Source organism: Antechinus flavipes, chromosome 2 (assembly GCF_016432865.1).
Source record: "Antechinus flavipes isolate AdamAnt ecotype Samford, QLD, Australia chromosome 2, AdamAnt_v2, whole genome shotgun sequence".
NCBI classification, from domain to species: Eukaryota; Metazoa; Chordata; class Mammalia; order Dasyuromorphia; family Dasyuridae; genus Antechinus; species Antechinus flavipes.
The window spans coordinates 569,862,245-569,890,027 of record NC_067399.1 but is presented as its reverse complement, the minus strand read 5'-3'; the positions used below and the strand labels follow the sequence as shown (position 1 = coordinate 569,890,027).

Genomic DNA, 27,783 nt, shown 5'->3' with positions numbered 1-27,783 from the left:
GCATACTATTTTTCTCTTTCTTTCTTCCCTTCTCTCTGTTCTCCTCTTTTGCTATTTGAGTTTTCTTATACACAATGATTAACATAGAAATGTTTTGCATGATTGTACATGTATAAAATATCAGAAAGGGGAGGGGAAGGGGAAGAGGAATAAATTATTTTTACATGTATTTGGGGGAAAAAACTAAAATATTATTTTAAAAATATAAAATAAAATAGGGATAATAATAGTATCTACTTTTCTGGATTGCTATGAGTATAAAATGAGATGATTTTTGTAAACTTTACTTATTATTACTTCACATCTATGGGCTTCATTTTCCTCATGTGTAAAATGAGGAGCTTGGATTAACCATTCCAGCTCTAATATTCTATGAGTATATATATGAGTTACCCTCCCCAAGGTGCTTCCAGGACCTTAGGATACTCTCATATTCTCCAAGATGCTGGCACAGGTGATAGAGCACTGGACTTGTAGTCAGTCAGATCTAAATGTCCTACCTCAGACACTTATTAGCTGTGTGACCTTGTTTCCTCACCTATAAAATGGTGATGATAATAGCACCTATCTCCCAAGAGTGATGTGAGGATCAGGTGAAATAACATGTAAAACACTTTGAAAACCTAAAAGCATTACACACAAATTTTTGCTGCTGCTACTACAACTACTACTAGAATCAAGTTCGTAAGAATCTCAGTTAAGATTAGGAAGGATTACTAAAGAGTTTAATCATTATTTTCTGCCAACAACTCTCCCTTCTAAAGGTCTCTTGGTTTCCTTTCTAATCAACGATGTCTCCTTTTACTGCCATAACATCTTGATGTACTTTGCCAAAAGGAGGCTAACAAGTCTTCCCAGCAGGACTGGCACTATGTAAACACAGCCGACTCTACTGGTGTTTGCAATACCACAGTGAAAGCTATCTAGACTTGTCCACTGGGCAGCTAACTGATTTTTTCCCTTCAGTGTTTGTCTTAGGGATTAAAGTTAAATGCAGGAGCCTATAATTCCCAAGATCATTATTCCTTTCCTGGCAGAAGGTACTACAGTTGTTATTTTATGTTTCCAGTCCTACTGATAAAGCCATTCCAGGACTTGAGGTTGATTGCCATATCCCAAATCTTAGAATGCTGTGATTAGATAATTCCCGTATAAACCCCAGGGCATATACTGGCTTAACTTCATTGCAGTTTTCTCTATATTGCTCAAACTACCTTTCAGGATAGTCTTTTGATTCATCCCCCTCTTCCCCTTTCCTTTTCTTTTCTTTCTTTAAACAAAAACTAATAATGTTTCAAACTGAAACACCCCTTTGGGGAAAAACTTAATATTTTAGATAAAAATTTTCAAAAATGCATTACATATTTCCCTGTCTTAGTAAACAGGATATAATCAACATAACTTAATCTTTTCTTAATGGTTGAGTCATTTTTATGAACACCCATTATTCAATTAAGTAATTCCATTCAACAAACATTTAATCAAGTCCCTACTCTGTACTAGGTGCTGGGTCAAGCCCGAGAGAGACAAAAACAGTCCATGCCCTCAAAAAATTTAAATACTTCCAGGGGGAAATATTCAAAGTGCAAAGAAAAGTAAATGTAAATTAATACAAAGTAATTTCATGAGGGAGAAACAACCAAAGGAGAGTGGAAGAAGGGAAGGCAGAGAATGGAGGCTCAGGAAGGATCTCCAGCTGTGGGCTATTAGCAGTGTTTTGAAGAAAATGGGGACTCTAGAGCAGGTTAAGGAGGGTAGTCTTGACAAAGAATAGGAGCACCTGAGCAAAGGCATTGTGATGGAAGAGGGGAATGTTGAGTTTGGGAGATATCTAGGGGCTAGTTTTGCTGGAATAATGAGTGCACAAAGTGCAAGAAGTAAATTATTTTATCTGATATTACAAGGGAGTGATGTTCTTAGGATTACTAACACATTTAGGGTTACGTTACCCCACACTGAATTACCCTTGATTGCTATCAGAGATTCTATGATTCTCTGGCTCTCTTTCTCATGTGCTATTATTTTTGTAGCCTGGAAAAAAACTATAGGTTAAGGAGGGAAATATTAAAACAAATCTGTTAAATCTATAACTTTGTTCATTATTTTGTCATTTGATCTCCCAGTCATAAGACTCTCATGTCCCAACCTCCCACAGAGCTGCCAAAGTGATTTTCCTAAAACACATATCTGACTATGTCACTGAATAAACTCCAGGGACTCTCTATTGATTATAGAATCAAATTTTATTTCATTCTTATCTCATCCTTTAAAAATTTCTATTTTTTGAGCAGAACCAGGAAATCATTATACACGGCAAAAACAAGACTATGAGATGATCGATTCTGATGGACATGGCTCTTTTCAACAATGAGATGATTCAAACCAGTTCAAGGGGCAGTGATAAAGAGAGCCATCTAAAGAGAGAGGACTGTGGGAATTGAGTGTGGACTGCAACATAGCATTTTCACTCTTTCTGTTGTTGTTTGTTTGCATTTTGTTTTTTCTCAGGTTTTTTTTTCTCTTCTTGATCCAATTTTTCTTGTGCAGCAAGATAACTATAAATATGTATACATATATTAGATTTAACACATTTTAATATATTTAACATGTATTGGACTGCCATTTAGGGGAGGAGGTAGTGGAAAGGAGGGGAAAATTTGCAAGGGTGAGTGTTGAAAAATTGCCCATGCATATGTTTTGTAAATAAAAAGCTTTAATAAAAAAAAATGGAAAGAAGAAAAAATTTATTTTTTGTGAATATTCTATTGTAATTATTACTGCAACACATAATTATTAGTACAGTAGTCCATGCATATATTTTAAATAAATAATTATACAAATATGTTTTCAAAATATTTTTATTGATAGGAACACATGATTAAAAGAGTTTGGAATCCACTGTTACAGATGATTAGCTTGCTGAAATCTAGCCAGAATATAACTGTGTTACAGGGGCAGGAGGCCTGGGATGGGAATTCTGGAGACCTGGATTCTGGGCTTTGCTTTGCCATTATTTAACTTGGTCACTTCTCCTTCTTTGGGTCTTACTTTCCTCATCTGTAAAACGATTTCTATGCTTCTTTCCAGCATTAACAATCTATGAGTCTAGTGTGCTATTAATAAACTTTTAGATCCCTTACAATAAGAAATGAAGCTATTCCCTGATTCTGTTCATTCAACACCCAAACATTCATTAGCATCTACTAGAGAGATGAGGTGCACTATTTCTAGATACTAAGACAGTTATAAAGCTAAAAAAGACTCAGTCCCTGAGACCTCAAGGAGCTTATAACTCAGTAATGTGAAATATGGTATGCACACACAAATGTAATGCAAATTGGAATATAAATGCATAAGATAAAATACTTTGTTTTTGAGGAAGAACAAGCTACTTCCAGTTGGAGGCATCAAAGAAGTGTTACTTGAGATGAACCTTGAAGGTAGATACAAAGTTGACTACTAACCTAACAAATTGCTTAGAATTCCTCTCAGGTCAATTTTTTTTTTTTAAGATTTAGGCAAACAGTTATTCAGAGTAATGTGACAGAAGTAGCATAACTGAAATCAATGAATAAAATAAAACCATTTAATTAAAATTTCCTTCCTGCCTCACCAAACTTCTTTTCTCAGAACTACTATTCAGAATTCAACCAGTAAAGTAGCATTTGCCAATTATCTACATTGTAGACAGCTCTGGAATTTCTTCTGCTTTTTCTGGTCTTAGAAATCTCTTGTGAGGGCAAGAAATAGCAAAGAAAATCTGGAAAGATAGGTATCAGGAAGAAGAAATTAAAGCAAAAGGCCTAGAGAATTAACAAAATGGATAATTAGCTTCTGAATAATCAAGAAATGTCTCTTTTTTTCTCCTGGGTCATTGGAGAGACAGGACATGTAGTTCATGTCTGTGAGGCACAGGATAGAGGGATCTAGAAAGAAAAAACCTGAGAAGAAAAACAAAATGCAAACAACAGAAAGTGTGAAAATGCTATGTTGTGGTCCACACTCAGTTCCTACAGTCCTCTCTCTGGGTATAGATGGCTCTCTTCATCACTGAACAAGTAGAACTGATTTGAATCGTCACATTGTTGAAGAGAGCCATGTCCATCAGAATTGATCTTCATATAGTCTTGTTGTTGCCATGTATAATAATCTCCTGGTTCTGCCCATTTCACTTAAGCCTCTTCAGGCCTCTCTGAAATCATTCTACTGGTCATTTCTTACAGAACAATAATATTCCATAACATTCATATACCACAGTTTATTCAGCCAATCTCCAATTGATGGGCATCCATTCGTTTTCCAGCTTCTAGCCACTACAAACAAGGCTGCCACAAACATTTTGGCACATACAGGTCCCTTTCCCTTCTTTAGTATCTTTTTGGGGTATAAGCCCAGTAGAAATACTACTGGATCAAAAGGTATGCAGTTTGACAGCTTTTTGAGCATAGTTCCAAATTGCTCTCCAGAATGGTTGGATGTGTTCACAGTTCCACCAACAATGCATCAGTGTCCCAGTTTTCCCACAAGTTTACATTCTAAAGGAGGAACAATAACACATAAAAGTAAACTGAAAAGGCTGGGGGGGATGGGGAGAGGGAGGGGAAAGAACAGAAGGGAGGAAAGGTACCTTGTTGGGAAGATGCTGTTGAAGTTGGTAAACCACAAATAAGGCCAGGAGGAGAACGAAGGCCAGCCTGAGCCCTCCATAAAATGGAGACTCCAGAAGGAATTCACCAATGGGAGAAAGAAAGTGGGCCTGCAAACTACTAGTGTTGTAGAAAGTCCTTTGCTTATTGGTCCACTTAGGAAATAGTGATTTCAATTCTGGGCATCATGTTTTAGGAAAGACACTGATCAGAAGGAGAACATTCAGAAGAAGGAACTTGGAGGTAAGGATACTGGAGATCATATTATATGATTTATGCCTAGTGACACATCTCCCATGGGGACTTGCTGGGAATAACAGGCTTTTCTCATATTTCCATTTATTAGAGTTCAATTAAAGGAACTTAAGCCTAGGGTAGAGTGGAGTTGGTAGGGAAGAGGGAGATGATAATTATCTTTACGTACCTGAAATGCTATTTTATGGGAAGAGGGTTAAGATTTGCATTACTTGACTCTAAAGACCAAAACTAAGAGTAATGGGTATTAATTTCAGTTTTAGGCAGTCCATCAGTAAAAACTTCCTAACAATAAGAGTCAGAACAAAAGGAAAATGGGCCGCCTTAAGAGGAGGTGAACTTCCTATATCTAACACCTAAAGTCTTCAAATGGAGGCTGGATGACCACTTGTCAGAGATAATAGAGAGGGAATTCACCCAGTAGCATCCAGATAGGACCTCTCAAGTCTCTTCCAACTTTGAAATTCTCAAAGTCCTAGTTTCCTATCACTCACTAGCCATATGATCTTTAGTAAGCCTCAGGCTGCTGATCCACAAAATAAGGATATTATTCTATGTGCCTAGAAAGGTTTTTTGTGAAGGCCAAGTATATAAAAAGTGTTATATAAAAACTATATAATATATAAAAAATGTTATATAAGTGCAAGATATTTCTCTAATTTGGGCAGAACCTAAAGGGATTTATTGAGGGCCTAATTGTACACAACAATGAGCTGGATGATGAATGAAGACAATGGAACATAGAAACATATGTTCAACAGAAGGAAAACATTAAGAAAAAAAATTACTACAAAGTACAAATCATTCCACAAGCATTTATTATGTGCCTACTACATATATCTTGGAAAATTCAGGAAGGTAAATGCACATTAAGAAGATCCACCCACCCTAATAAATGGGAATATGAGAAGGGCCTCTCATTCCCAGCAAGTCCCTATGGGAGATGTGTCACCAGACACAAATCAGATCCAACTCCTCCCCACCGCCCCCAGAAGCCTGGTTTATACCCTTTATATAAGAAAAATAAAGGAAAATTTTCCAAAGCATCTTGGCTAGACTGCCCCCAGGAATTACTCCAAGAACTGTGTGGAGTACAACTGGCCTGGAAGAAGCCTTCTTGTATACAATCAGCCAGAAGGAAATAGAAGCAACTATTGGGATGGGAAACCATCAGATCTGAATCCAGTTGGTGATGTTATCCAAAGTTTTATATACTTTTTAGAATGAGGATTGTATCTTTACCAAAGCTTTTGATAAGTGACTGGGAGTGAGGATAACGGCTGATCAGGAACCAGGGTACCCTTTCCCTTAAGTGTTATGGAAAGGACCCCAAAGGAAATCTAGAAAACTAGTGACTTGTTCTAGCTCTCTCACTAACTAACTGTGACTGAAGAATTTATAACACATTTCTGAGCCTCAATTTTCTTATTTGTAAAAATGAGGGGATTGAACTAGATCTCTGAGATCCCCTTCAATTATGATAGTCCCATGATAATTTGGGGAGGGGGTGTATCAGGGAGAGGGACAGCATGGTCAGACCTATGATTTCATTGGAACACTTAAGAGCTCAAAGTCACACAGCCAATGTATGTCAGAGGAAGAACTTTAACTCAGGTCTTCTTTCTAATTCTGGAGCCAACTATGACCTTTGTACCAGACTAATTCTTCTGTTCTTTTCAAAATTCTCAGTCCAGCTTCTTAAGGAGTAGGTCATAACTCCACATGGAATCTCATTACTGGATGTGGGGATCGAGAAATTATGGTTTATTACCTGTTAAATGTTTGATGTGAATACCTATTTTATATACCAATACACCGAGGGGGAGAGGGGGAGGGGGGGGAGGAGTGTCACATAAAAATCTCTCGAACCGGGGTCACGAGTGGAAAAAGTTTAAGAAGCTCTGCTCTATAGGAACAACTAAAAGGAACCATGCTAATGACAGGGTCTATTTAGGAGTTTAAGTTTAATTCTGAATAAGCCTGGGGCAGTCCTCTGGGATCCTGGACTTTATTAGCCCCAAACCTCAGATCAGTCCTAGAATAATCCAGGTCTTTCTATGATTCTGAAAAACTGGGACAAGTTAGACTCCCTCCTCCTCAGCTCTGCAATGCCAGTCCAAGACATAATTGGGAGGTCGATAATTTTCTCTTTTAGCACCATGCTCTCCCATCATCTCTCAGTTTTCTCTGTACCCAATTGCTCTCAGGTTACTCATCAGTTTACTTGGGAGCCAGGACTTTTTACCAAGTGAGGCCTGTTCTAGGAGGACAAGCTTCAGAGTTAGTTAATTCCTGTTGCCTTCCTTCTACTCCCATCTAAAGATAACTGGCTATATGAAGCTAGGCAGTGGAAAGGGTGCTGGACTCTGAGCTCAGGATGACCAGGGTTCAAACAGAGCCTCAGATACTTACTGGCTTTATGTCACTGTGTGCTTTATTTTACTAGGGATAATGCCAGCATTTAGCTCTCAGGGTTGTTATGAGGATAAGATAATTATCTGTAAAAATGCTTTGCAAACCTTAAAGAGCTACATAAATGCTATTCATTGTTATTACTGTTGGTGTTATTATTAATGATAATGGTTAGTAGTAGACCCAGCTGTTTAGCACTTCAATTTAGCAGGGGTCTTTCTGGAGAAAATGCCTTTGGGTCACTTTAAACAAGGTATGACCGTCTGTCTCTTGAATCTGTTTCCTTCTCTTCACTCGCATTGCTATTCCCTTAGGTGAGACCCTCAAGACCACTACAGTACCCTCCTCGGTGGTCTTCTCAGCTCAAGTCTTTTCCTTTTCTAAATCATTCTCCACATACTGGCTCAAGGAATATTCCTAAGGCATAGGTTTAATCATGTCATTCCTTTGCTCAAAAAGTTCCAGTGGTACCCTTTTCTTCCAGGACATGAACAAACTCCTCTGGCATTTAAAGTCTTCTACTAGCTAGCTTCAATCTACCTTTTCTAAGGTTTATTGCAGGTTACTCCCCATTAAGTACTTTACTGTCTAGCCAAATTGACTTATTGTAGCTCCTCATATACATTTTGTTTTCTGTCTCCAGGTTCTTGCTAGGCTGTTTCTCATTCCCTCATCAACTTTGTCTCTAAAGAGTCTCTTGATTCTTTTAAAGGTCAGCTCAAGCACCTCCTCTTAACGGAGGCCTTTCCAAATTCCCTAAACAGCTAGTACTTTCCATTCCCATCCCCTCCATCATATTATCCAATATTTACTGATTATATTTTGCTGTAGTCATTTTAAAACATATATACGTGTTTTATTATTTCCCCTGACAGAATATAAGTTCCTTGAGGCCAGAGATCATTTCATATTTTACCTTCGTAATGGCTAATATAGTACAGTGCCTAGCAGCTTGTTGACTGACTGGGGAAGAGGCTGGTGGGGAGGAAAAGAAGGCATTAATCCCATTTTTAATACCTGTTACCTGCTGACTCAGAGAATGGTCCGGCAAACCCCAGGAGAATCTCCTCAGGTTTAACTGCAGGCTAGAGTTAGATACAGACCTGAATCTTCAGATATTTACTGACTACAGCGTCCAGATATATATATCAAAGCCCCTCTTCTCATCGGTAACATGGGTCCTGTATTTGTAATCTCTCTCTCATAGAATTGTTGTAAGAACAGTATTTGTTTGTTTGTTTTTTCAAACCTTAGATCCAAAGGGCATTTACCTGACTCACTACTTTTACTGCAGTTTTAACTTTCTGCTTCACCAAAGACAACAAAGAAATGTGAAGGCCTTTGAGTCTGGGTAGTCACTGTTTAGGTGGGGCCAGCCTCCCAATTTCCTTTTATCCAGGTTCTCAAGCAGGACAGAGGAAGAGTTTTGCATCATTTCCTGACCATACTTGACCCAGTGGTATTGTTCTCCCACAACAGTCCTGGCCCAGGGCCTGAGCTACCCCTGGGGAGGTTCTTAGCACCTCTCGCTTCTGCCAGCCCCCTCCTTTTCATGGCTGGGAGAGAAGGTGGTATGGGAACCAAGTGTGCCATTCCAGCTCACATAACCTTTCTCCCTAGAAGGAATAAGGTTAAGAAGGGGCTCACCGAGTCTCCCTTGACCATCAGTACCTGGGCGTGGGGTCTAGGTAGGTGTGGTTCACTACCCAAATAGTTGCTTGGGAGAGGTCATCCTTCCAGATCAGGAAGAGTAGGGAAGGAGTGAAGGAAGGAAGGAAGAAAGTGAATAGAAGACAGAGAGCAAGAGCACATTTTATTGGCCAAACAATTACTCCAGTTCCTCCAGGATCTACATTGTTGCTCTTTACCTTGCTAAAAAGGCAAAATGGAACGTTTCCAGGATGATCCCAGGATGGATCCCGTCACACTGCCGCTTCATTGCCCCTCATCTTCAAGCAAAGGAAAAACAAAACAAAAATCTGGTCACTGTATTTCAACCCATTTCCCGGTCATTTATTTTAATGCATTTTAAAATACGACAGCAAGGGGCTTCCAGAAGGCCCTGCCTCCTGCAGAAGATCCCACCCATGCGCCCGCCCGAGGGGGCCGCCGGCCGGCTGCAAGGTGGGCGAGGCGAAGCGAGGGCGTAGACGGACCTACCTTATCTGAGACAAACTCACCTTAGACCTCCAGGTCGCTGTAAACCAGCCTCCGAGGGCCAAAGGTGAGGCTGGCTAGACCGAAAAAAATCCCAGAAGTCTTCTCATAGTTAGGAACGGCTTTTTTTGGTTGCTTTTTTTAAGAAGGTTAAAGAAGCCCTCACCTAGTAGTCCTACGTTTTGATCCTCGGTCAATTAACGCAATTCCCCCCCCATTAGAATGTAAGTTCCTTGAGAGCAGGAACTGATTATTTTTTAAATTCTTTTGTGTAGAGCCAGCGCCGGCACCTGGTAAGCTTATTGTGACTGGGGTGGGGGCAGGGGCGGGATGGAAGGAGGCTCTTGTGGAAATATGGTTGAAAGCGTTCCCCCCCACCCCCCCGCGCTGGGAGGACCTCCGGTATACCCCTCGCCAGCTGGGGTGCTCCGGACCCGGCGGAAGCCCTCCTTCCGGGGTCGGACGGCCAGCCCCCACGCTGGGCGGGCGCCCTCTCCCCCCTCCCCGCTCCCCCGCGAGCTCTGGCCGGGCGCTCTGGGGCAGGTCGGGCGGGGCCGGGCCGGGCCGGGCCGGGCAGCGCAGCACGAGGAGCACGGAGAGCCCGCGGAGCACGGAGAGCCCGCAGGCCGGGCCGAGCCGGAGCTGCGCGGCGCTGCGCGGAGCGGAGGCGTCGCGGGGCGCAGGGGGAGGGGCGGGCGCGGCGGCCCAGCGGAGGAGGAGGAGCTCGAGCCGGAGCCGGAGCCGCCGCCGCCGCCGCCGCCGCCGCCGCTGCTGCTGACAGCGGCCCGAGTAAACAAGCGCGGCTGCCGCGGCCGGGCGGCCCTTGCAGTCCTCCCTGCCTGCGAGCCCGGCCCCTGCTCGGGCCGAGCCCGGAGCCAGCGCCGCGGGCTGGCGCCGCCGCCGCCGAGCCACTGAGCTTCCCCCGAGGCGACGCTGCTCCTGCGCCGCCGAGACGGACCCGGGAACCGGAGCCGAGGCCGCCGCCGCTGCCGCCGCCGCCGCCTGGGGCTTCGTGCACGGCGGACCGGGGCCCTGTCCCCGCGCTCCCACCCGGAAAAGTTTCCGCAGCCCGAGCTCCCTAGGGTAAGCCGCGAAGAGTGTCCAGCGTCCGAGAGCCGGGGCCCGGCCCCGAGCCCTAGCCGGGCCCGGGCCACCTCTCCTGGGGCTGGGCGCTCGGGGTTGCGCGAGGTCGAGTGGGGAGGGAGCTCAATGAGAGCCTGAGAGCGGGCCCCCGGACTCCGGCCACAGCCCGGGCAGCGGCGGGGAGGAAGGAGCAGGCTGGGTCCGGGGAAGAGGGGCGATCGTCTTGTGGAAGGGGGGCTCGAAAGGGAGCCCCCAGATTCTGGGAAGTCAGGAGACAATCGGGGATCTTGCTGGCTCCACTAGTCCGCACTAGGTGACCCTTGCCCGGTCTTTCATCGGTGAGCCACCTCCAGACTTTCCCCTCCCCCTCGAGAAGAGGAATTGGGGGGTGAGTGGGCTGGGGTGAAGGAGAAAAGCACCCCTGAGGCGTGCCTCCGGTGAAACAGCCTTCCTGGGGAGGGGTCCCTCTCAGTTGCTTCCCACTCTAGTACTTTTCCACTAGGGACCATATAGACCAACTCTGACCCCAGGAAGTGCCTGTCTGGCCCCTACTGGTTACTGGGAACTGAGTCCAGAAGGAGCTTGGGTTCCTCCAGCCTCCACCTTCCCCTAAGGATGGTGGCTCTCACTCCCACTCCCCAGCCAGGAAGGGACAGAGTTTCCCTACTGTGGGAAGGGGAGAGCGGCTTTTGATACAGAAAGCATTGTTCTTAGCCCTGAGCCCTCGCCGGCTTCCCTACCTGTGTAGGGGAAAAGAGAATCAAGGTGCTTGTGTGATTTTGCTGGAGGAGCTTTGGCTCCTGTTTTTTGAGACCAGATCTCCGGGGCTATTTCTTAAAGGCCTACCCTCTGCCTCTGAAAATGTTTGTTACTCGTGACCCTTGAAAGGCTTGGGGAAGACAGGAGGTGAGGAAATTGTGATTGGAGGGCTGGACAGCTCTGAGCATGAATTTATGCCGTTCATCTGAATAAGAAGCCAAACCTCAAGCAAGGGACCCCCACCCCCACCCCCCCACAGTGGCTGGCATGTTTGAGCTAGGCCAGTTGCAGAACTAGGAGCTTGCTGCATTCTCCAGCATTTACAAATGTCGGGCAGATGGGAAGAGAGCACATAAGGTAGTTGAAATTTCCTTCTCCAGCCCCCGCCTGCTCTACTGATTCTCATCCCTTCCTCCCCATTGAAGAGAGGAAGAAAAGTGTTTTGGGGGGAAAACACCTGAAACTGGTCAGATGGATGGTATGGAGTGAGGATCAAGAACTGGGAGGGGAAGGAAGAGGTCTGGATTTTGTTTGATAGCTTTGTGTAGTCCAGAGTCCATAATAATACCCACCTTCAGCCATCCTAAGTGTGCCTGGTCTGTCTTTACCTAGCTGAAAAGAAGAAATGGATCAAGTTTCCAGGATGATACTGAGTTTTGTCACACTGCTTTGTCAGTGTGTCATCCACACTATGATGTGGCTGGGAGGAACCCTACCTTATAGGGATCTTTGCTTGGAAAAGCACTGAATGTGCTTGTAATTCCAAGTTTTCACTGGGCCACTTTAGTAATCTGGATTGGAAAGGACAGGAGATTTTGACTAGTAATCTCCAAAAAACCTTTTAGACTCCAGCACAAACAGCTTCCTTGAAGTGGTGAGAGTCTCTGTGCCAAGTTTTGTGTGTGTGTGTCTGTGTGTATGAGGGGCTCATTTGTATCTCAATGAAGAAACAGCCTCAGTTGTAGACGAGTTAGAACTTGGTGGGTGAGTCAGAGTCTGGGTGGGGGTGGTGGGGAAGCCCATTGTTTAAAGTTTTGGCTGCCTCGGCTTCCATTCAGGCCAACTAAGATGCAAGCATGATGGTCTTTTTCAAGGCTGAGGTCTCAGTAAGGATTGTTCCTTTTAACTAGGGGCTAGTGACATCCTTGCTCACTTACTAAGGTAGGTAAATGCATTAGGGAAAGAAGGAAGAAGATATGTGGACTGGGAAAGAGGAATAATGTTTCAGTTCAGCTTCAAACTTCCTTTCCCTCAGAGCTGTAAGGACTGTGCAGGGTAATTAAATAGTTGGTTAATCACCTTTAACATCAGGCAGCTGCTTGATCCCATAGAGATCTGAAACCAGCTTTATTGAGCCAGTTGTTTTTTTTTTTTTTTTTTCTTGGGCTACAGTTTAGTTCCTTCAGGTTCCTGGCATTTTTGTAAAGGCTGAGGTCCTTGAGTAAATAGATATGGAAAAAGCCTGACTTTTCCCCACTTCCAATTATTCTGTAGTGTCTTGAGAGCAGTTCCTCCCTCGGCCCCTCTGTGAAGAGATTGTGTTCGTCTTGAGGTTGGGGGAGGGCTAAGAAGGGGTAGACAGTCTATGGATGCAACTATCAGCTGTCAAGTTATTTTGGTATAAACTGAAAATATCCTGGGAAGTACAGGTGGTGGTTGTATGTGTGCATGGCAGCCCACTAGAATCTGGAGTGTGGTATGTAGAATTCTGGCTATATGTTTGAGGGGGAGGCTGCCACTTCCTGCTTGGAGATTGTGGACACCCCTGGCAAAGGGATATGGCTGAGCCTGGACATATTCTACCCGGTGTTGACATATGCCCTCTTATTTTCAATTTGGCTTTGCTTTGCCAGATATCTTACTTGACATTTTACAAATGAGGAAACTGAGTCACGGGTTAAATGAATTGCTCGGGGCAGCACAGCTAATAAGTGTATAAGGACCAATTTGAATCCAGGTCTTTTTGCCTGCAGGCCCATGCTCTATCCACTGAACCATCTCTGTGCCTCTTGAGCTATGGGAGGCCCCGGTTATATAAGTTCTGGTGTGCTGGGCAGAAGACTTTTTCACAGATGAGGGGCTCTCTGGTTTTCCTTTTTGTGGTTAAGGAACCACTTTCAAAGCTTGGCCCACCATGAGATACCTTCCTTCTGGTAGTTCAGTGGTGCTCCCCAAGCTGGGGAGAGATAACCAAGAGCCTCAAAAGGAGAACAGTTTTCACCTTGACTAACACACACGCACAGCCTTCCTTAGGCTGAGTCCTAAGTAGTGTCACAACTCTGCGTTTCCCCCAGACTTCCATGGGTACATTTTTAGCTCAGGAATTGGCTTGGTGTGGTTTCTCGTAGGGGCTGGGGGCCCGGGTAAGGGACAGTTACACGCATGTGGGCAGAACGGTCCCGTTGTTTGTTTGCCGAGGGAGGAGGAAAGGCAACACACAGCCTATTGATTTCTTGCCTCACCTTAGCTCCCTGGCTTAGCAGGCTGTGTTTGCCTGGGCAGCCCGTGGCTTAGTTTACGTAAGACATGGTGTATGTGCTCCTGTGCGTGGGGGTGCGGATGCCACCCAGCTTTAGCATGCTGGCAGGTTTCCTATTATGGGCACTGCCGAGACAGGAACCCCCCAAAAAGCTAATCAGGGACTGTTGAAGGTGGTACCTAAAGGGAAATCACAAGATCAATTAGCAGAAGAGATCCTGGGCCGCCTTCCTTTCTAAGCTGAATGTCCCTGGATTTAACCCAGAAGGAGAGGGATACTCCTAGTTTGGGGAACTCTGTTCATATTTACACTAGTAGAAATAAAACTCTTGTGTATCCAGTTGTGTGGCAAAAAATCCTGGATTCAAACTAGATTAATTCTGTCCTCTGATGTTTGTCTTTCACATGCTAACAACTTAACTCTAAATATAGGCCAGACAAAGAAAGGAGCTAGAATTGAGCTTGTTGGGCCCATGTTGACTTCTTCCTGGTGGGAACCAATCTTGAGTGAGTCAGTCTCTGATCTTTTTTTTTCCACACACACTTCTGTTGAGAAGTATACTGAGTGTAAGAACTGAAGGTTTGTGTTGTCATGTGGCGGGTCAGTCATGTGCTGTCCCACAAGAGACCTTGGTGCTGGAGGGATGGAAATAGAATGCCAAGTTTCTCTGGAGGAGACAATTAAAAAAAAAATTTTTTTTTTTCCCAAAAGCAGTTTTTAGGGCAAAATTATGGTGAGGGAGGGAGTAACTCTGACTTGGAAGAGACAGCTCAAAGGAATTAATTTCTTTCTTTTCCATTGTTTAACAGAGCTAGTGGCCCTGAGTCCTCCATCTGTCCCTCTTTGGCTTGGCCACATGCCCCCACCCACCCACTCCAGGGCTCAGCACACCGAGCAAGAGCCCGGGACCGAAGCCATTCTGACCAGGCACAGGCATTGAACACATAAGAGGGAAGTGGGATTCCCCGGGCTCTGCCCGCCCACCCCATGGAGCTGAGGCCCTGGTTGCAGTGGACGGTAGTGGCAACTTTGATTCTGTTGGTTGGAGAGGCCCTCACCCAGAAGGTTTACACCAACACCTGGGCTGTGTTCATCCCAGGGGGCCTGACTGAAGCAGACAGAGTGGCCCGAAAGCATGGATTCCTCAACCTGGGACCGGTGAGTCTGGAGCTGGTCTTGCTTCAGGGGGATCAACTTTGGGAAGAGGCTCTTGGAGGGGCAAGCACATGAATCCTATTTCTCGAGGGGTCTTTCAGCTAATGGTCAGAGGAATGGCCAGTCACACTAGGCTTTCTGGTGTCTACTTATCAGACTTCCTTAAGGGGGAATCTATTATTTTCTTTCTGTGCAAAATCATAGGCCTGATATTTGGAAAATAAGAAGGGGGGAAGCTGAGGGTGAAACTCTCAGGTCTAGAGCTGCAGGGAATCTGGGCAAGGGAGGAATCTGGCCTGGGAGCAGAGGAAGGTAGGCACTGCTCTCAGGGGCTGGGCAGAGTTCCTTGCTTAGGGATGGTCAGCAAGACTTTGACCCTTGACCATGTGGCAGGAAGTCCCAGTTCCTGTTTAGCCTCCAGAGAAGGAGTGGTGTGACTTTTTGTTTAGCAGTTTGTGAAAATTAGCTGTGGCAGTCCCTTCCTTAGCCTGGTACCACACGGCCTTTGTTGCTATTGCCCTTTTGAATAATAGGGTATTCCAGGTCTTTCAGATGCTTCAGGACACCTGGTGAGCCAGCCAGAATTGCATAGCCTGTGTATCCTGGGCCAGTATGAGCTAGGATGGAGGTTAATGGCTTTCGGTGTCCCTAAGCCAGAACAGAACTTGTGTCCTCCAGCTCTCAGGCTGCAAGAGTTATCTAGGCACAGGATCAGGGTCAAAACAAAACAGGAGCTCACTTTCATGTGGCGCTTTAATTATTTATTCAGTTACCCTTGAGGGAGAGAGTATAACTATCATGTCCATTTTACAGATAAGAAAATTGAAATGAAGCAATTTGCCCGTGTTTACACACCACCAACAACTGTTGGAGCTAAAATTTGGACCCAAACTTATTGACTCCAAGTCTAGCTCTCTCTCCCCACTATAGTACCACTGCCTCTCCAGAATATGCTTGGGAATATTCACCTTACACACAAGCACATTCACTCACACTCACGCTCTTATCTCTTCTCAGAGACTGATTGCTTTGCTATGAGAGCTAATACTGGTAGTGTAAAAGTGTTTTTAAGATTGAATAGGGTCAGAGAAAGGGAACTTAGTGAGACAAGACTCAGACTTCAGAAGAACCCAGCATAGACCTATAATCTTACAATTTCTGTATGATTAGACTTGTAAACCCAATTCAAACAGTATTTGATACAATGAAATTTCAGTAAAAAGAATATGAACATTTTTGTTGGTATGAGGATTTGCCCTCTATTTATCTTTTGGAGGTGAGGCTATGGACCCCTCTAGTTTCCTAGATTTCCCTCAACTGGGCTGCAAAACAATGCCGTTTCTAAAAGTTGTTTCCCAGGTTATCCCAGGAGAGCACTAATTAATGTGCTCTCTTAAACTCAGAGTGCCCTTTGGTAGAGGGCTAAACTTTGCCCAAGAATAACAGATAAAGGGTGAAGAATTGCTTTTTTTTTTTTTTTTAAACCTGTATTGCTCAAAGGAAAAATTAAGCATTTTTGTGCATTTAGTGGTACAAATTAAAGGAAAAAGAGGCTCTAGAATAACCCTACCTGCCCAAAGGTTGAGATGAAAGATTGAGAGTTGACTAAGAGCGAAAGAAAAAGCCATGGAAGAACTTCCATGCACTTCCTAACTGGCAATACTCTCCATGTGCTCTTGCCTCAGTTTTTTTCCACCAGCAGGTTTATTCCCTTCTACTCATTCCTGAAAATTGTTAGGTCAGAAGCTCGTGTCTCCCTCTGGTGTAATGCCAACTCAGTCACTCTTACCTGGTTTCAGATTTTTGGGGACTATTACCACTTCTGGCATCGGGCAGTGGTGAAGCGATCACTGTCACCCCACCGCCCCCGTCACAGCCGACTACAGAGGGAACCCAAAGTAAGTGCAATTCTTCCTTCCCTCCCATTGAGGGAGACACTTCTCCTTGCTGATTGAGCCAGGGTTTATATCTGGTAGGAAGATGAGAAGGCCCTGGGGTCCGACCTGCCTCTGCTCCTGTAGGAATTTCCCTCCTGCATATTATGGGAGTCTTTGGCCCAATTGCCTAAATCACATGGGCATTTTTGACATAGTATTTCTGCCTGGTTCAAGATGCTTGCAACAAAGCCTTTAATTGCAAACTAAACTTGAATCTTTGTTGGAGGCTTTGGGAGGGAAAAGGGAAAATTGGGGGGAGGGAATTAGAAAGAAGGAGTTTATATTTTATGAGGCAGGAAACTTGGTCTCTAGGACATATTTCCCTATATTGATTTAATTGCACTCCAGGTTGTCTCTACTTATTTCAAAGGATGTTGCAAATTTGAAAATGTTTGACATCTTTGTGGGTAGATGTATGTGTGACAGTTCCCTACTACATGGTAAGGGAATTTTGAACTTACGTTGGGAACTTATCTAACATTACGTCTAACACCTTAATGAGGTGGCCTTTCCTTCACCTTTTCCCTTCGTTCCTAGCCTTCCCCCCTCAACCCACACCATGTCTTTTCCCCCTTAACTCTATGTTCCAGGTGCAGTGGCTAGAGCAACAGGTGGCAAAGCGTCGGAAGAAACGGGATATATTCATGGAGCCCACTGACCCCAAGTTTCCCCAGCAGTGGTATCTGGTATGTAGCGTTTTGGGGATTCTGTGCAGGTTCTCACTTTCAGCACCCTCATGGGGGGAGCTTTGGGACAAGCTTGTCAGCTGTAAACCTTTTCTCCTCTGCCTGATCATAGGTGCCCCTTTCATCCTAATCCTCAGCAGCTTGTTTGCTACCTTTGGCTCTCTGTTCTGATCTGGCCTGGCTAAGGTTGTAGCCATAGTAATGCTCCACCAATGAGACTCAGTTTCAACAAAATTTGGGTTTTTAATGCCTTTCCCATCAGTCTTCTCTTGGCCCTCTAATCCTCCCTCATCTTGGTTTCTTGTTAACTAACCCTTGCTGAATCTTGTAACTTGTTAACAGGTTTTAAAGGCTTAAAATATTAACATTCCCAATAGCATTTATAGAGATTCTTAAAAGGCCCAGAAAAATAACACTAATGGCAGAATTTGGGATACAATGATAGATGTTGGGGAAGTGGGAAATTTTCAGGAATCCTTCAAATTATACCACCTATTCCTTCTCCTTATAAGGTTGGTCCCACTCAATATCACCATAGGGAAGCTGGGAGAGCTCTGCAGGATCTCTAGAAGTCGCGTCTGGGGTCTGGGGTGGTGGTGAGTGATTTCTGTTAGGTGCCTGGGTGTGTGCTGAACCATTATGGGTCTCTCTGCAGTATGGGGCGAATCAGCGAGACTTAAACGTTCGCGGGGCCTGGTCGCAAGGCTACACTGGCCGTGGCATTGTGGTGTCCATCCTGGATGACGGCATTGAGAAAAACCACCCTGATCTGGAAGGCAACTACGTGAGTTAGGCTTTAAGTAGAGAGTCACCAGGGGTCTGCCCACCAGGGTATGTGGTGAGGTCCATTCCTGGGAGCCAGAGTTGTTAGGAGTTACGCGCAGGAGCCCCTGGGCACCTCCCGGGCAAGGCCAGGAGGTTTCCCTTGCTAGTACAGCCTCTGAAAGTCTTGTTCCCTCCCAGGATCCTGGCGCCAGCTTTGATGTCAATGACCAGGACCCAGACCCCCAGCCTCGTTACACACAGATGAATGACAACAGGTAACACTGAGGGCCAAGGGATGGGGCTCAGAACTCCAATGACAAGAAAGGAACAGATCTGGTCAGTGAGGAGACAGAAAGCCGTACCTCCCCGAAGCACCCCGTAGACAGGACCCAGGGAACCGGCGTGAGCCGGGAATGTGTCAGGCAGCTGAAGCTGGGGCTGTTGACTGGGAATAGAAAGGTCTGTAACTTGTAATTTGGCCCAGTTGGGCCACGCTAAGGCATCCTGCCACGTTGGCTTTGTGGACCAGAAGGCCAAATTAAGACTAGAGAAAAGTGTTCATTTTGATTTAAACAAAAGGGAAATAACAGTAAGGTTCTCAGAAGGCAGATGAGTTGGAAGAGAAGAGAGAGAGATTAGTTGGATTTGTCCCGAGTTAGGGTTTCCTTCTCAGTCACAGAACAGCCCCTTCTCAGGAAGAGGATCCCATTGTCATCCCCCCGGCTCTCTGCACTAACACTCTCCCCTTGGCATCCGCAGGCACGGCACCCGATGCGCTGGGGAGGTGGCTGCCGTGGCCAACAATGGGATCTGTGGTGTTGGTGTTGCCTACAATGCCCGGATTGGAGGTGGGTCCGGGAGCGCTCCAGATGGTGGAGCCCGGAGAGCAACCTTAGCTGCTTGTCCTTAGCTTCTGAGTCTTGGGCTGTCTTGGGCCTGTCCAGCTTCAGCTGACTTAGGGGAGAATGAGTGGAAGCAGGACCTTTATTGTGTCCGTCTCATGCGTCCTATAGCTGGCATCTCTCCGCATCCTTGCCATTATCTCTCACTCCGTGCTTGGTAGGAAAGCTCTGATAAACGGCCTCTCCCACCTGCCACTGCGCAATATTCTGTCAGACTTCTTCATTAAACGTTTTCTGAATCAGGGAGGCTGGTTTCCGATCCGTGCGCCGTCACTGTTACGACTCTTGTTCGTCACATGTGCCCCCTCACTTCCCTGGACCTCAGGTGGGACGGCTGTAAAATGGGAGGTGGAACTAGGTGCCCGCCAGGACATCTTTCAGCTCTAAGTCCATGATCTGTCAGGATTCCTCTCTGGGTTTCAGTTTCTTCACTTGTAAATGGAGTTTGGGGACTAGGCGATATCCAGGACTGCTGACCACATCGTAGCTCCCTGAGCCCAAGTCCACCAGGGATGGGCCGGGAGATTCCCAGCGGCCTTAGCTGGCGACAGGCCCCAGGCAGTCACACCTTCTCCCTCCCGCGGCCTTCTAGGTGTGCGCATGCTGGATGGAGAGGTGACCGATGCAGTGGAAGCACGTTCTCTGGGACTGAATCCCAACCACATCCACATCTATAGTGCCAGCTGGGGCCCCGAAGATGATGGGAAAACCGTGGATGGCCCAGCTCGCTTGGCTGAGGAGGCGTTCTCCCGGGGAGTCAACCAGGTAGGGCTTAGGGTCCCAGGAGGCACAAGAGGGGCCATGAAGCCGCCACAAGGAAAAGTGGAGACCCACTGATCAGTCTGGCGCTCTCCGGTCTTCTGTGGGGCCCAAAACAGACCGTGCGTCTCCCTTGGGGCGCCCCTACCACACGGGGGCCTTCCTGCAGGAATTAGCCCTCATTTGTGTCCCGTTTCTCGCAGGGCCGTGGGGGTCTAGGATCGATTTTCGTCTGGGCCTCAGGCAACGGGGGCCGGGAGCACGATAGCTGCAACTGTGACGGCTACACCAACAGCATTTACACCCTGTCCATCAGCAGCACCACGCAGTTTGGTAACGTGCCCTGGTACAGCGAAGCCTGCTCCTCCACCCTCGCCACCACCTACAGCAGCGGCAACCAGAACGAGAAGCAGATTGTGAGTTCTGGGCTCTGGGCAGCAGGACCCAGCGGGGCTGGAAGCTTCCCAAGAGCCCACGGAGGCCGTGGCCCGCAGCTCCTTTCCTCTGAGAGGCAGAGCCTTGTTCTCTCTGCAGTGGGGTGGAAAGGCACAGCTGAGGCGGTCTGAGTCTAGGAACACCTTTTAGGGGCTGGAGACACCCTGTGGCCCCCATGCTTGTTTCCCCTCAGATGCCAGTGATGTATTCCCCCTCCCTCGCCCTTTTCCCCACTTGTCTTTTAGCTCAGGCTTTAGAAGTAAAAACCAGAGCTTAAGGCCGATTGGGAATAGCTCAGGAATCACAGATCATAGAATCATAAATATAAGAGCTGAACTGGGCAATCATCAGTCTTGTCTGTTCCTCTCATTCCACACAGAAAACTGACACCCAGGAAGCTAAATTACTTCCCTAGGTCTACCCAGCAGAATAATGGCCAAGATAGGGCTTAGTGACCCTGTAGCTCATATGGCATAAAACCTCCCAGACAGCCGGAGCGCTGTCCTCTTCTAACATGGCTCTTGTCCTTCTCTCTGTAGGTCACGACGGACTTGAGGCAGAAATGCACCGATTCCCACACTGGGACCTCGGCCTCTGCTCCCCTGGCAGCTGGCATCATTGCCCTCACCCTGGAGGCCAAGTAAGGATGGAACTAAGATGCATATTTTCAGTAAATTTGTGTGGGAATTCAGTCTGTCCATTATTTATATTAATAAAGGCAAAAAATACTTCAGGTTACATCTAGGATCTGTATTTTCAATGTTGGCTTTAGTGGAGAGAATGTTACTCCTTGTTAAAAAAAAATTGCTGTTTTTTAAAAATAAAGGAGAAATTGATGAGTTTTAAAAAAAGGGTGGAGCTGAGGAGGAGGAGGGTGGCTCTCCTTAGCTGGTCCTTGGGTTAGTCTTAAGCTAGTTCACCCTCTTATCTCCATGGGTTCCCATGTGCTTATTCAGCCATCCCTTGTGCTTGTTGTGGCCGGCTTTCTTTTTGCCCTCCTGATATATCCTGCAAATGTCTCGGTGTCCACAAGGAATATCTCAGCCCTGTCTCCTTCCTTCTCCTCTTCCTCCCTCTACAGTAAGAACCTGACGTGGCGTGACATGCAGCATCTGGTGGTCCAGACCTCCAGGCCTGCGCATCTCAATGCCAATGACTGGGCTACTAATGGTGTTGGGCGCAGAGGTGAGGAGGGGGAAAGCCCTGGAGGGCTGGGGGAAGGAAAATGGGACCTGACCTTCCAGGCTGCCTCCGCACCGTCCCGCTTTAACGAAACATGTCTTTCTTCTCTTTCTGCAGTTAGCCACTCGTACGGTTATGGACTCCTTGATGCAGGAGCCATGGTGGCTTTGGCCCGGAATTGGACTACAGTAGGCCCCCAGCGCAAGTGCCTCATTGACATCCTCACCGAGCCTACGTGAGGGAGGGACCAGGGCATGGAGGGGAGGGCTGGGGCCCAGAGGGGTGAAAGGAGGGGCCAACTCCTCAGAGCTGGGACCACTAACACTCAGATTATGCTCTTGTATAAACTCCTTGGGAAGATTTCTTTTTTTCCCAAACAATTTCTTTTGTGACATTATTGCCCATGTATCAGCAGGAGCATTTCTAGAAGACCATCTGGGCCAGGGGAAGAATAAGGGGCTTTGTTGAAAAGGCTGTTTGTTTCTTTTGCACAGGGACATAGGGAAACGGTTGGAGGTACGGAGGAAGGTGACTGCCTGCCAGGGGGAGGCTAACCATATCACCAGGCTCGAACATGCCCAGGCCCGGCTCACCCTGTCCTACAACCGCCGTGGGGACCTGGCCATTTACCTCGTCAGCCCCATGGGCACCCGCTCTACCTTGCTGGCTTCCAGGTAGATACTGTCTTCCTCTCTGGGACACAACCCCATTTCATATCTATGGAACTTTTGTGTCTAATTCTTAACCCATGGCTTCCCTTACCCCAGGGGACCCTCAATAGATTGATCAAGATCTTCCTAATTAGGGCAGCTAGGTGGTGCAGTGGAAAGAGCACCAGCCCTGAAATCAGGAGGACCTGAGTTCAAATCTGATCTCAGACACTTAACACTTCCTGGCTGTGTGACGCTGGGCCAGTCACTTAATCCCAATTGCATCAGAGAAAAAAAAAGATTTTCCTAACTGACTATGGGCCCTAACTCCAGCAGTAGAAGGAAGAGGAGAGGTGGGTACATAGAAGCTGACTACAGTTCCCACTTCCTCCCTCTCAGCAGCCCTCTACCAGAGTTCCTAAAGTATAGGAAGGGGACTAGGATTTTAGAATTGGAAAGTCTGGTTTCACATTCTAGCTGTTCCCCTTTACTATCTGTGTTTCCTTGGGCAAGTGGTTTAATGTCAGGGCCTCTGACTTCCCATGTAAAATGAGGGCCATGGCCCCTCTCCAGCTCTTAAATTCTGTGATCCTGTGATCATGACTTCAAATGAAGAGTAACTCTTAGCCCCCCCAAGATGTTAGGGACTCCTGTTGTTCCCCAGAGGGAGGCTGACCTCCTTTGTTGTCCTCCACCTCCAAGACCTCATGACTACTCGGCTGATGGGTTTAATGACTGGGCCTTTATGACTACCCACTCCTGGGATGAGGATCCTGCTGGGGACTGGGTCCTGGAAATCGAGAACACCAGTGAAGCCAACAACTACGGTATGGGGGGGCAGGAGCGGGAGGGAGAGACGGAATGGGAAGCAGTTGGGGTTGGGACTGGTAGGCAGGGACAATTAACCCCTTCTGTTCCGGAAGCAGGAACACTGACCAAATTCACCCTCGTGCTGTATGGGACTGCCACTGAGGAGCCCAATCTTGCTACACCAGCTGAAAGCATCGGCTGCAAGACCCTAGCTTCTGGGCAAACCTGTGTGGGTGAGTGGCGGGGCACAGAGAACTCTGTTCTAGTAGCTGATCCCTGTAAAAGCCATCCCTCTGCAGGGCAGCAGGCCTCGGGGAAGGCTCTCTGGCCCACCTGACACTGAAGCCTCTTTGGGGGGGAGGAGGGGAGTGTAAAGCAGAGAGTTCTCCCTCCCCCCCCCAGTCCTCTACCAGAAAGTCCATGGGGGCTTCGTGAGGCGTCTCCCAGCAAGCATTTGGGGGGTCTCATTGATAGTGGTCTGGCATCTGTGGGTGTAGAAGTCCCCTAGAACATGCTCGAGTCCCTGACCATTCTCTGTCCTCTCTGCCAGTGTGTGAAGAAGGATTTTCCCTGCATCAGAAGAACTGTGTGCGGCACTGTCCCCAAGGATTCATCTCACAAGTTGTCAACACGCAGTATGGCATAGAGAACAACATGGAGCCCATCCACGCCAACGTCTGCTCCCCTTGCCACCCCTCCTGTGCCACGTGCAAGGGGACCGAACCCACAGACTGCCTCAGCTGCCCCATCTTCTCCAACTATGACGTGGTGGAGTTGACTTGCACCCCACAGAGGCAAGCCGGCTTTAAGTCTCCAGGACTCCCTCATAGCGAAGGGCTGCTGCCCTCTCACCTCCCTGTAGTCGTGGCGGGCCTGAGCTGCGCCTTCATCGTCTTGGTCTTCATCATTGTCTTCCTAATCCTTCAGCTGCGCTCCGGCTTCAGCTTTCGGGGGGTCAAAGTGTACTCCCTGGACAGTGGCATCATATCCTACAAAGGGCTGCCCCCCGACGCTTGGCAGGAGGAGTGCCCTTCCGAGTCCGACGAGGATGAGGGCCGGGGCGAGAGGACTGCTTTCATCAAGGACCAGAGTGCCCTTTGATGAGCACCAGATCTTTCCTGCCCCTTACCTGACTCTCCTGGTCACACCTTCCACCACCCCCCCTCGGGCACTTTTTAATTCACCAAAGTATTTTTTTATATCGGGACTTGGGTCAGGTCCCCCAGCCCAGGGGAGGGTGTGCAGTGGTAGGGTCTGCCCACTCCCCTCTCATGCTACCTGGGGAGCCCTGAGATCCTGCCTGCCACCTCCAAAGTGGGGTAGAGGGTTGGGACACATACCAGCTTTTCTGGGACAAGCTCTGGGGCAGAAGAGGCATGGGACGGGGGTGGGTCTCAGTCAACATAGGAGCAAAGTCAGTCTTCAAAGGCATTTCCTGTTACCTAGGGGGCTACGCTACATCTCTCCCCCACTGCCAAACCCACCTTTGTTGGAAGAGAGAGTGAGATGTTGGGGCAGTGACTGCCCCCTTTTCAGTTTCCAGGTGTACTTAGGATGAGACCGCTGTGGCAGGGTGGTTTGTGTGGGGAGAAAAGGGAGGGAAAGTAGATTTTGTCACAACCCTCCCTTTTATAATTCTTTGGGTACCTCTTGCTTCCCTCTAGTCCAGGTTCTTTCCAGCTGCTTCAGTTCCTTCTAAAGCAATAATGGTCCCAATCCAGCCAGCAGGAGGCACTGGGCAGCTGTCTGGCATCTGCCTGGAAGTCTGGGGGGTAACTGGAGGACACCTCTCTAAGGGTTCTTGTCCCCTCCGATTTTCCATCCCAGCCTGTCTTTCCCTGCAAAGCCACAGGCTTTGGTGGCCTGCGCCATAGAAGTGATCGTCCTAGGAAGGGACCAAGGAAGGGCAGGTGCTTTCAAGGGTGTGTGTGCGTATGTGTGTGTGTGTTTGGATGGATGGGTGGATGGATGGACCCTCCCTTACCCTGCCTCCGTGTGTGTTCCTGGACCACCCCACCTTCCCGCACACATCTCTGCACCTTGTGCCTCCAGCACTGCTTCCCAGAAGCCCAGGCGAGCTCAGTACCGTCCACTCAGCCAGGCTGGCAGCAGGTGCCAGGGCACAGCTCCAGCAATGAGCAGAGCTGGTTGTGTCCGGTTCCATCCCTCTTCCTGCCCTCCTGCTGTGCAGGGAGACCAGAGGCCCCTTGTACAGCCAGGGACTTCTTCTTGTTTTCTGAGCCCGGGGTTTTCTGGGCTGTTCCCCCTCACAGCTCTGGAGCCCCTGGGTGGAGGGGAGGGAGATCATCCCCAGAACCCTCCCCCCCATCCTACCTGTTTTTCCCCACCCCACCAATGCTGCTTTCCCCTGTGGGGATCTCAGGGGCCGTTCGAGGATATATTTTCACTCTGTGATTTCACTTTAGATGCTGATTTTTTTGTATTTTTAACTTGGGGTAGCAGCCGGAACACCCACACCTGTCCTGCTGTGCCCCTCCCCAACTCCCTGGCCCTGGTGGGAAAACTGAGTTACTGAGCTCAGGACAGGGCATCGGTCAGGAGGAGAAGCAATGATAGGGGGTCATATGGGGTGGAGGGAGAGAAAGGAGTATTTTTTTTTTGTGTTAAGAACAATGGTTGGTAGTGCCAAGGGCTCGTGGGTCATTCATTCTCCTTGTGCCAGGGCTGAAAAGTTGAGGGGGTAGGTAGGCAGTGGCATAAGGTTCGCCAACCCCCTCCCCACACTGTGCCTAATGGGAAAAAGCACTGACCTATTGAGTTTCCTTCCCCCCACCCATACATCCCAGTCTCCCTCTTCTGATGTGCCTTTTGCACCTCCCCTCCTCCCCCCCATTAGGACAATCAGAATCATCTCCCACCTGGGAGTCCCTTCTTTCTCCCCAATCCCTTGGGAATTAACCAGCCACCAGGGTGAGAGGCAGCCATCTCTCCTGGCCAGGAACATGCCTGGTGTTTCCATCTCCCCCTCCCCCCCATTGTCCTCCCATGGCCAGCCCGGGCTGGTTTTGTATGATACCGGGTTTGGTGCACAGTGATTTTTCTTGTAATTTAAACAGGCCCAGTGTGGTGGGTTCTATTTAATGGACGCGAGATGATGTTAGAGGTTTTTAAGTGATTAAATGTGCAGACTATGCAAAACTGGCTGTTCCTCATTTATGTTCTGACCCAGGTTTCTTCCCAGCACTTAGCCATCAATCCAGACTTCTGTCAGTGGGGCAGGGAAACTGGCCAGAGGTCAGGCAAGTCTATAGATTTTTTTTTGCTCTTCTCCAGCTTTAGTTCCCTTGTCTTACCTGTAGTCTGCCCCATCTAACAAAAGGAAAAAGGTATGTTTTCACCATCAGTTCTCTGGAATCAAGATCGTTCATTGCACCAGCCTGAATTCTCCTCTTTTTGAGTGCTTTTACATTGTTCTCTTGGTTCTGCTTGCTTTGTTCTGCATCAGTCCAAGTGAGCCTTCCCAAATTTCTCCACGTTCCCCATAGACTGTCCTCTTACTTTTCTTCCCCCACTCCCATTCAGTTAGCATTTCGTTAAGGAACCTTTTTCCCCACCCTTTTTCATTGCAGGGCAGCTGCAGTCTCTTAATTTATAGCCGACTGCTACTCTGGCATCTGCCCTTAAGCCTGGTCCACCCAGCTTTTCTACCTCTTGGTTTCTGTCCACTCCTCTTCCTGGTTTCTGTCTTCCTTACCTAAGGAGGAATCTGGAGTTAAGGACCTGCATTCAAATTCTACCTCCACTTTATAGATTCATGATCTTTGGCAAATTACTTGACCTCATTTATCTCATCTGTACCATGAGGCTATTGGACCAGATAGTCTCCAAAGTTTCTTGCACTTCTAAGTTCTGTGATCCTTGATACCGCTGTGCTCTGGTTTTCAGCAGTCCTGTGCTTTGATTAAGAACTCTTCCTGAGAATTGAGGCCATCTCTAACTGGGAGAATTGGAACAGAAGGAGGTATTTAATTTAGGAACATTCACTACCTTCCAACTATGAAAATCTGGGGAAAGAAGAACAGGACTAGGGACTGGATCTGTGATTTCATTGGAATAGGAAACTCCTTCTATCAGGGCTGGTCAGCACCTCTGCAACCAGTCCCAGTGAGTTGTTTAGAGAACAGATGTCAAACACAACTCCCCACTGTGCATGTTATTGGGAAATACTTTTAATACAATAAAATATAGATTAAAATTACATCTTAAAACTAAGTCAATATGCTACTCTTTCTCTGCAGACTGTTCAGTGAGTTTGATAGCCCTGACTTGGAATAGTGAAAGTTTTCTCAGGATCCCATGACCAATTTGTGTCAAAAACTAGGTCTTCTAGGCTTCAAACCAGCTCTATCCACCATACTAGAAATGAGGTTCTTAAATAAGGAGACCTAGACTTGGCTATGATAGTTTCATGGCCTATTTGACTGGACTTGGCCTTTAGTTTATCCTCAGCTCCTGTGGGTTGAGCTCCTTTGTCTGCTGTCATATCTAAGGTAGTTAATTCTCATTTTTAATAGGTCCCTAAAGAAAGTTGGAATCACAGGATCTGAGTCACAAGAGACTTCAAAGGTCATCCAATCCAATCTAGTCTCTCCAGTATAATTTTTTAAAATAATCATACGGCCTTTGCTTAAAAACCTCCAGCAAAGGGAACCCCACTCTTGCCCTAGCCAGCCTTTTTCCACCTTTGCAA

At 47.1% G+C, this 27,783-nt stretch overlaps 1 protein-coding gene and 1 long non-coding RNA gene across 6 annotated transcripts in view; one reads left to right on the top strand and one right to left on the bottom strand.

Annotated features, from left to right (window-relative positions):
• Positions 1–9,592, bottom strand: part of LOC127551415 (uncharacterized) — a 75,315-nt gene extending 65,723 nt beyond the window's left edge. The window contains exons 1-2 of one of the 2 annotated variants that reach the window (XR_007951081.1): positions 9,494–9,592; positions 9,182–9,262 (exon numbers count right to left, since the gene is read on the bottom strand). This is a non-coding gene — a long non-coding RNA (uncharacterized LOC127551415). Of the gene's footprint in view, positions 1–5,696; positions 9,263–9,493 lie in introns of those variants that run through there. The other variant, XR_007951080.1, reaches the window with a different exon arrangement.
• FURIN (furin, paired basic amino acid cleaving enzyme) lies at positions 9,294–26,231 on the top strand. Of its 4 annotated transcripts, none has more exons than XM_051981135.1 (16): positions 9,294–9,763; positions 14,601–14,949; positions 16,746–16,844; positions 17,474–17,569; positions 18,225–18,353; positions 18,533–18,609; positions 19,094–19,182; positions 19,829–20,001; positions 20,199–20,411; positions 20,970–21,070; positions 21,512–21,615; positions 21,730–21,847; positions 22,107–22,286; positions 22,965–23,089; positions 23,186–23,305; positions 23,623–26,231. In XM_051981135.1, the coding sequence occupies exons 2-16, from the start codon at positions 14,779–14,781 to the stop codon at positions 24,171–24,173; spliced, it is 2,346 nt and encodes a 781-aa protein (XP_051837095.1). In that variant the 5' UTR covers positions 9,294–9,763; positions 14,601–14,778; the 3' UTR covers positions 24,174–26,231. The 4 variants fall into 4 exon arrangements, with proteins under 4 accessions (XP_051837095.1, XP_051837094.1, XP_051837098.1 ...); XM_051981134.1 differs by lacking the exon at positions 9,294–9,763 and adding an exon at positions 10,300–10,553; XM_051981138.1 differs by lacking the exon at positions 9,294–9,763 and adding an exon at positions 10,305–10,553 and having other exon boundaries at positions 23,189–23,305.
• The last annotated feature ends 1,552 nt before the right edge of the window (positions 26,232–27,783 follow it).

Excerpts from the sequence above, each read along its gene's own strand:
- FURIN (XM_051981135.1), top strand. The coding sequence starts at position 14,779 with ATGGAGCTGAGGCCCTGGTTGCAGTGGACGGTAGTGGCAACTTTGATT. Across the intron at positions 21,616-21,729 it reads TAATGGTGTTGGGCGCAGAG|TTAGCCACTCGTACGGTTAT; the intron begins GTGAGGAGGGGG and ends CTCTTTCTGCAG. Across the intron at positions 22,287-22,964 it reads TCTACCTTGCTGGCTTCCAG|ACCTCATGACTACTCGGCTG; the intron begins GTAGATACTGTC and ends TCCACCTCCAAG.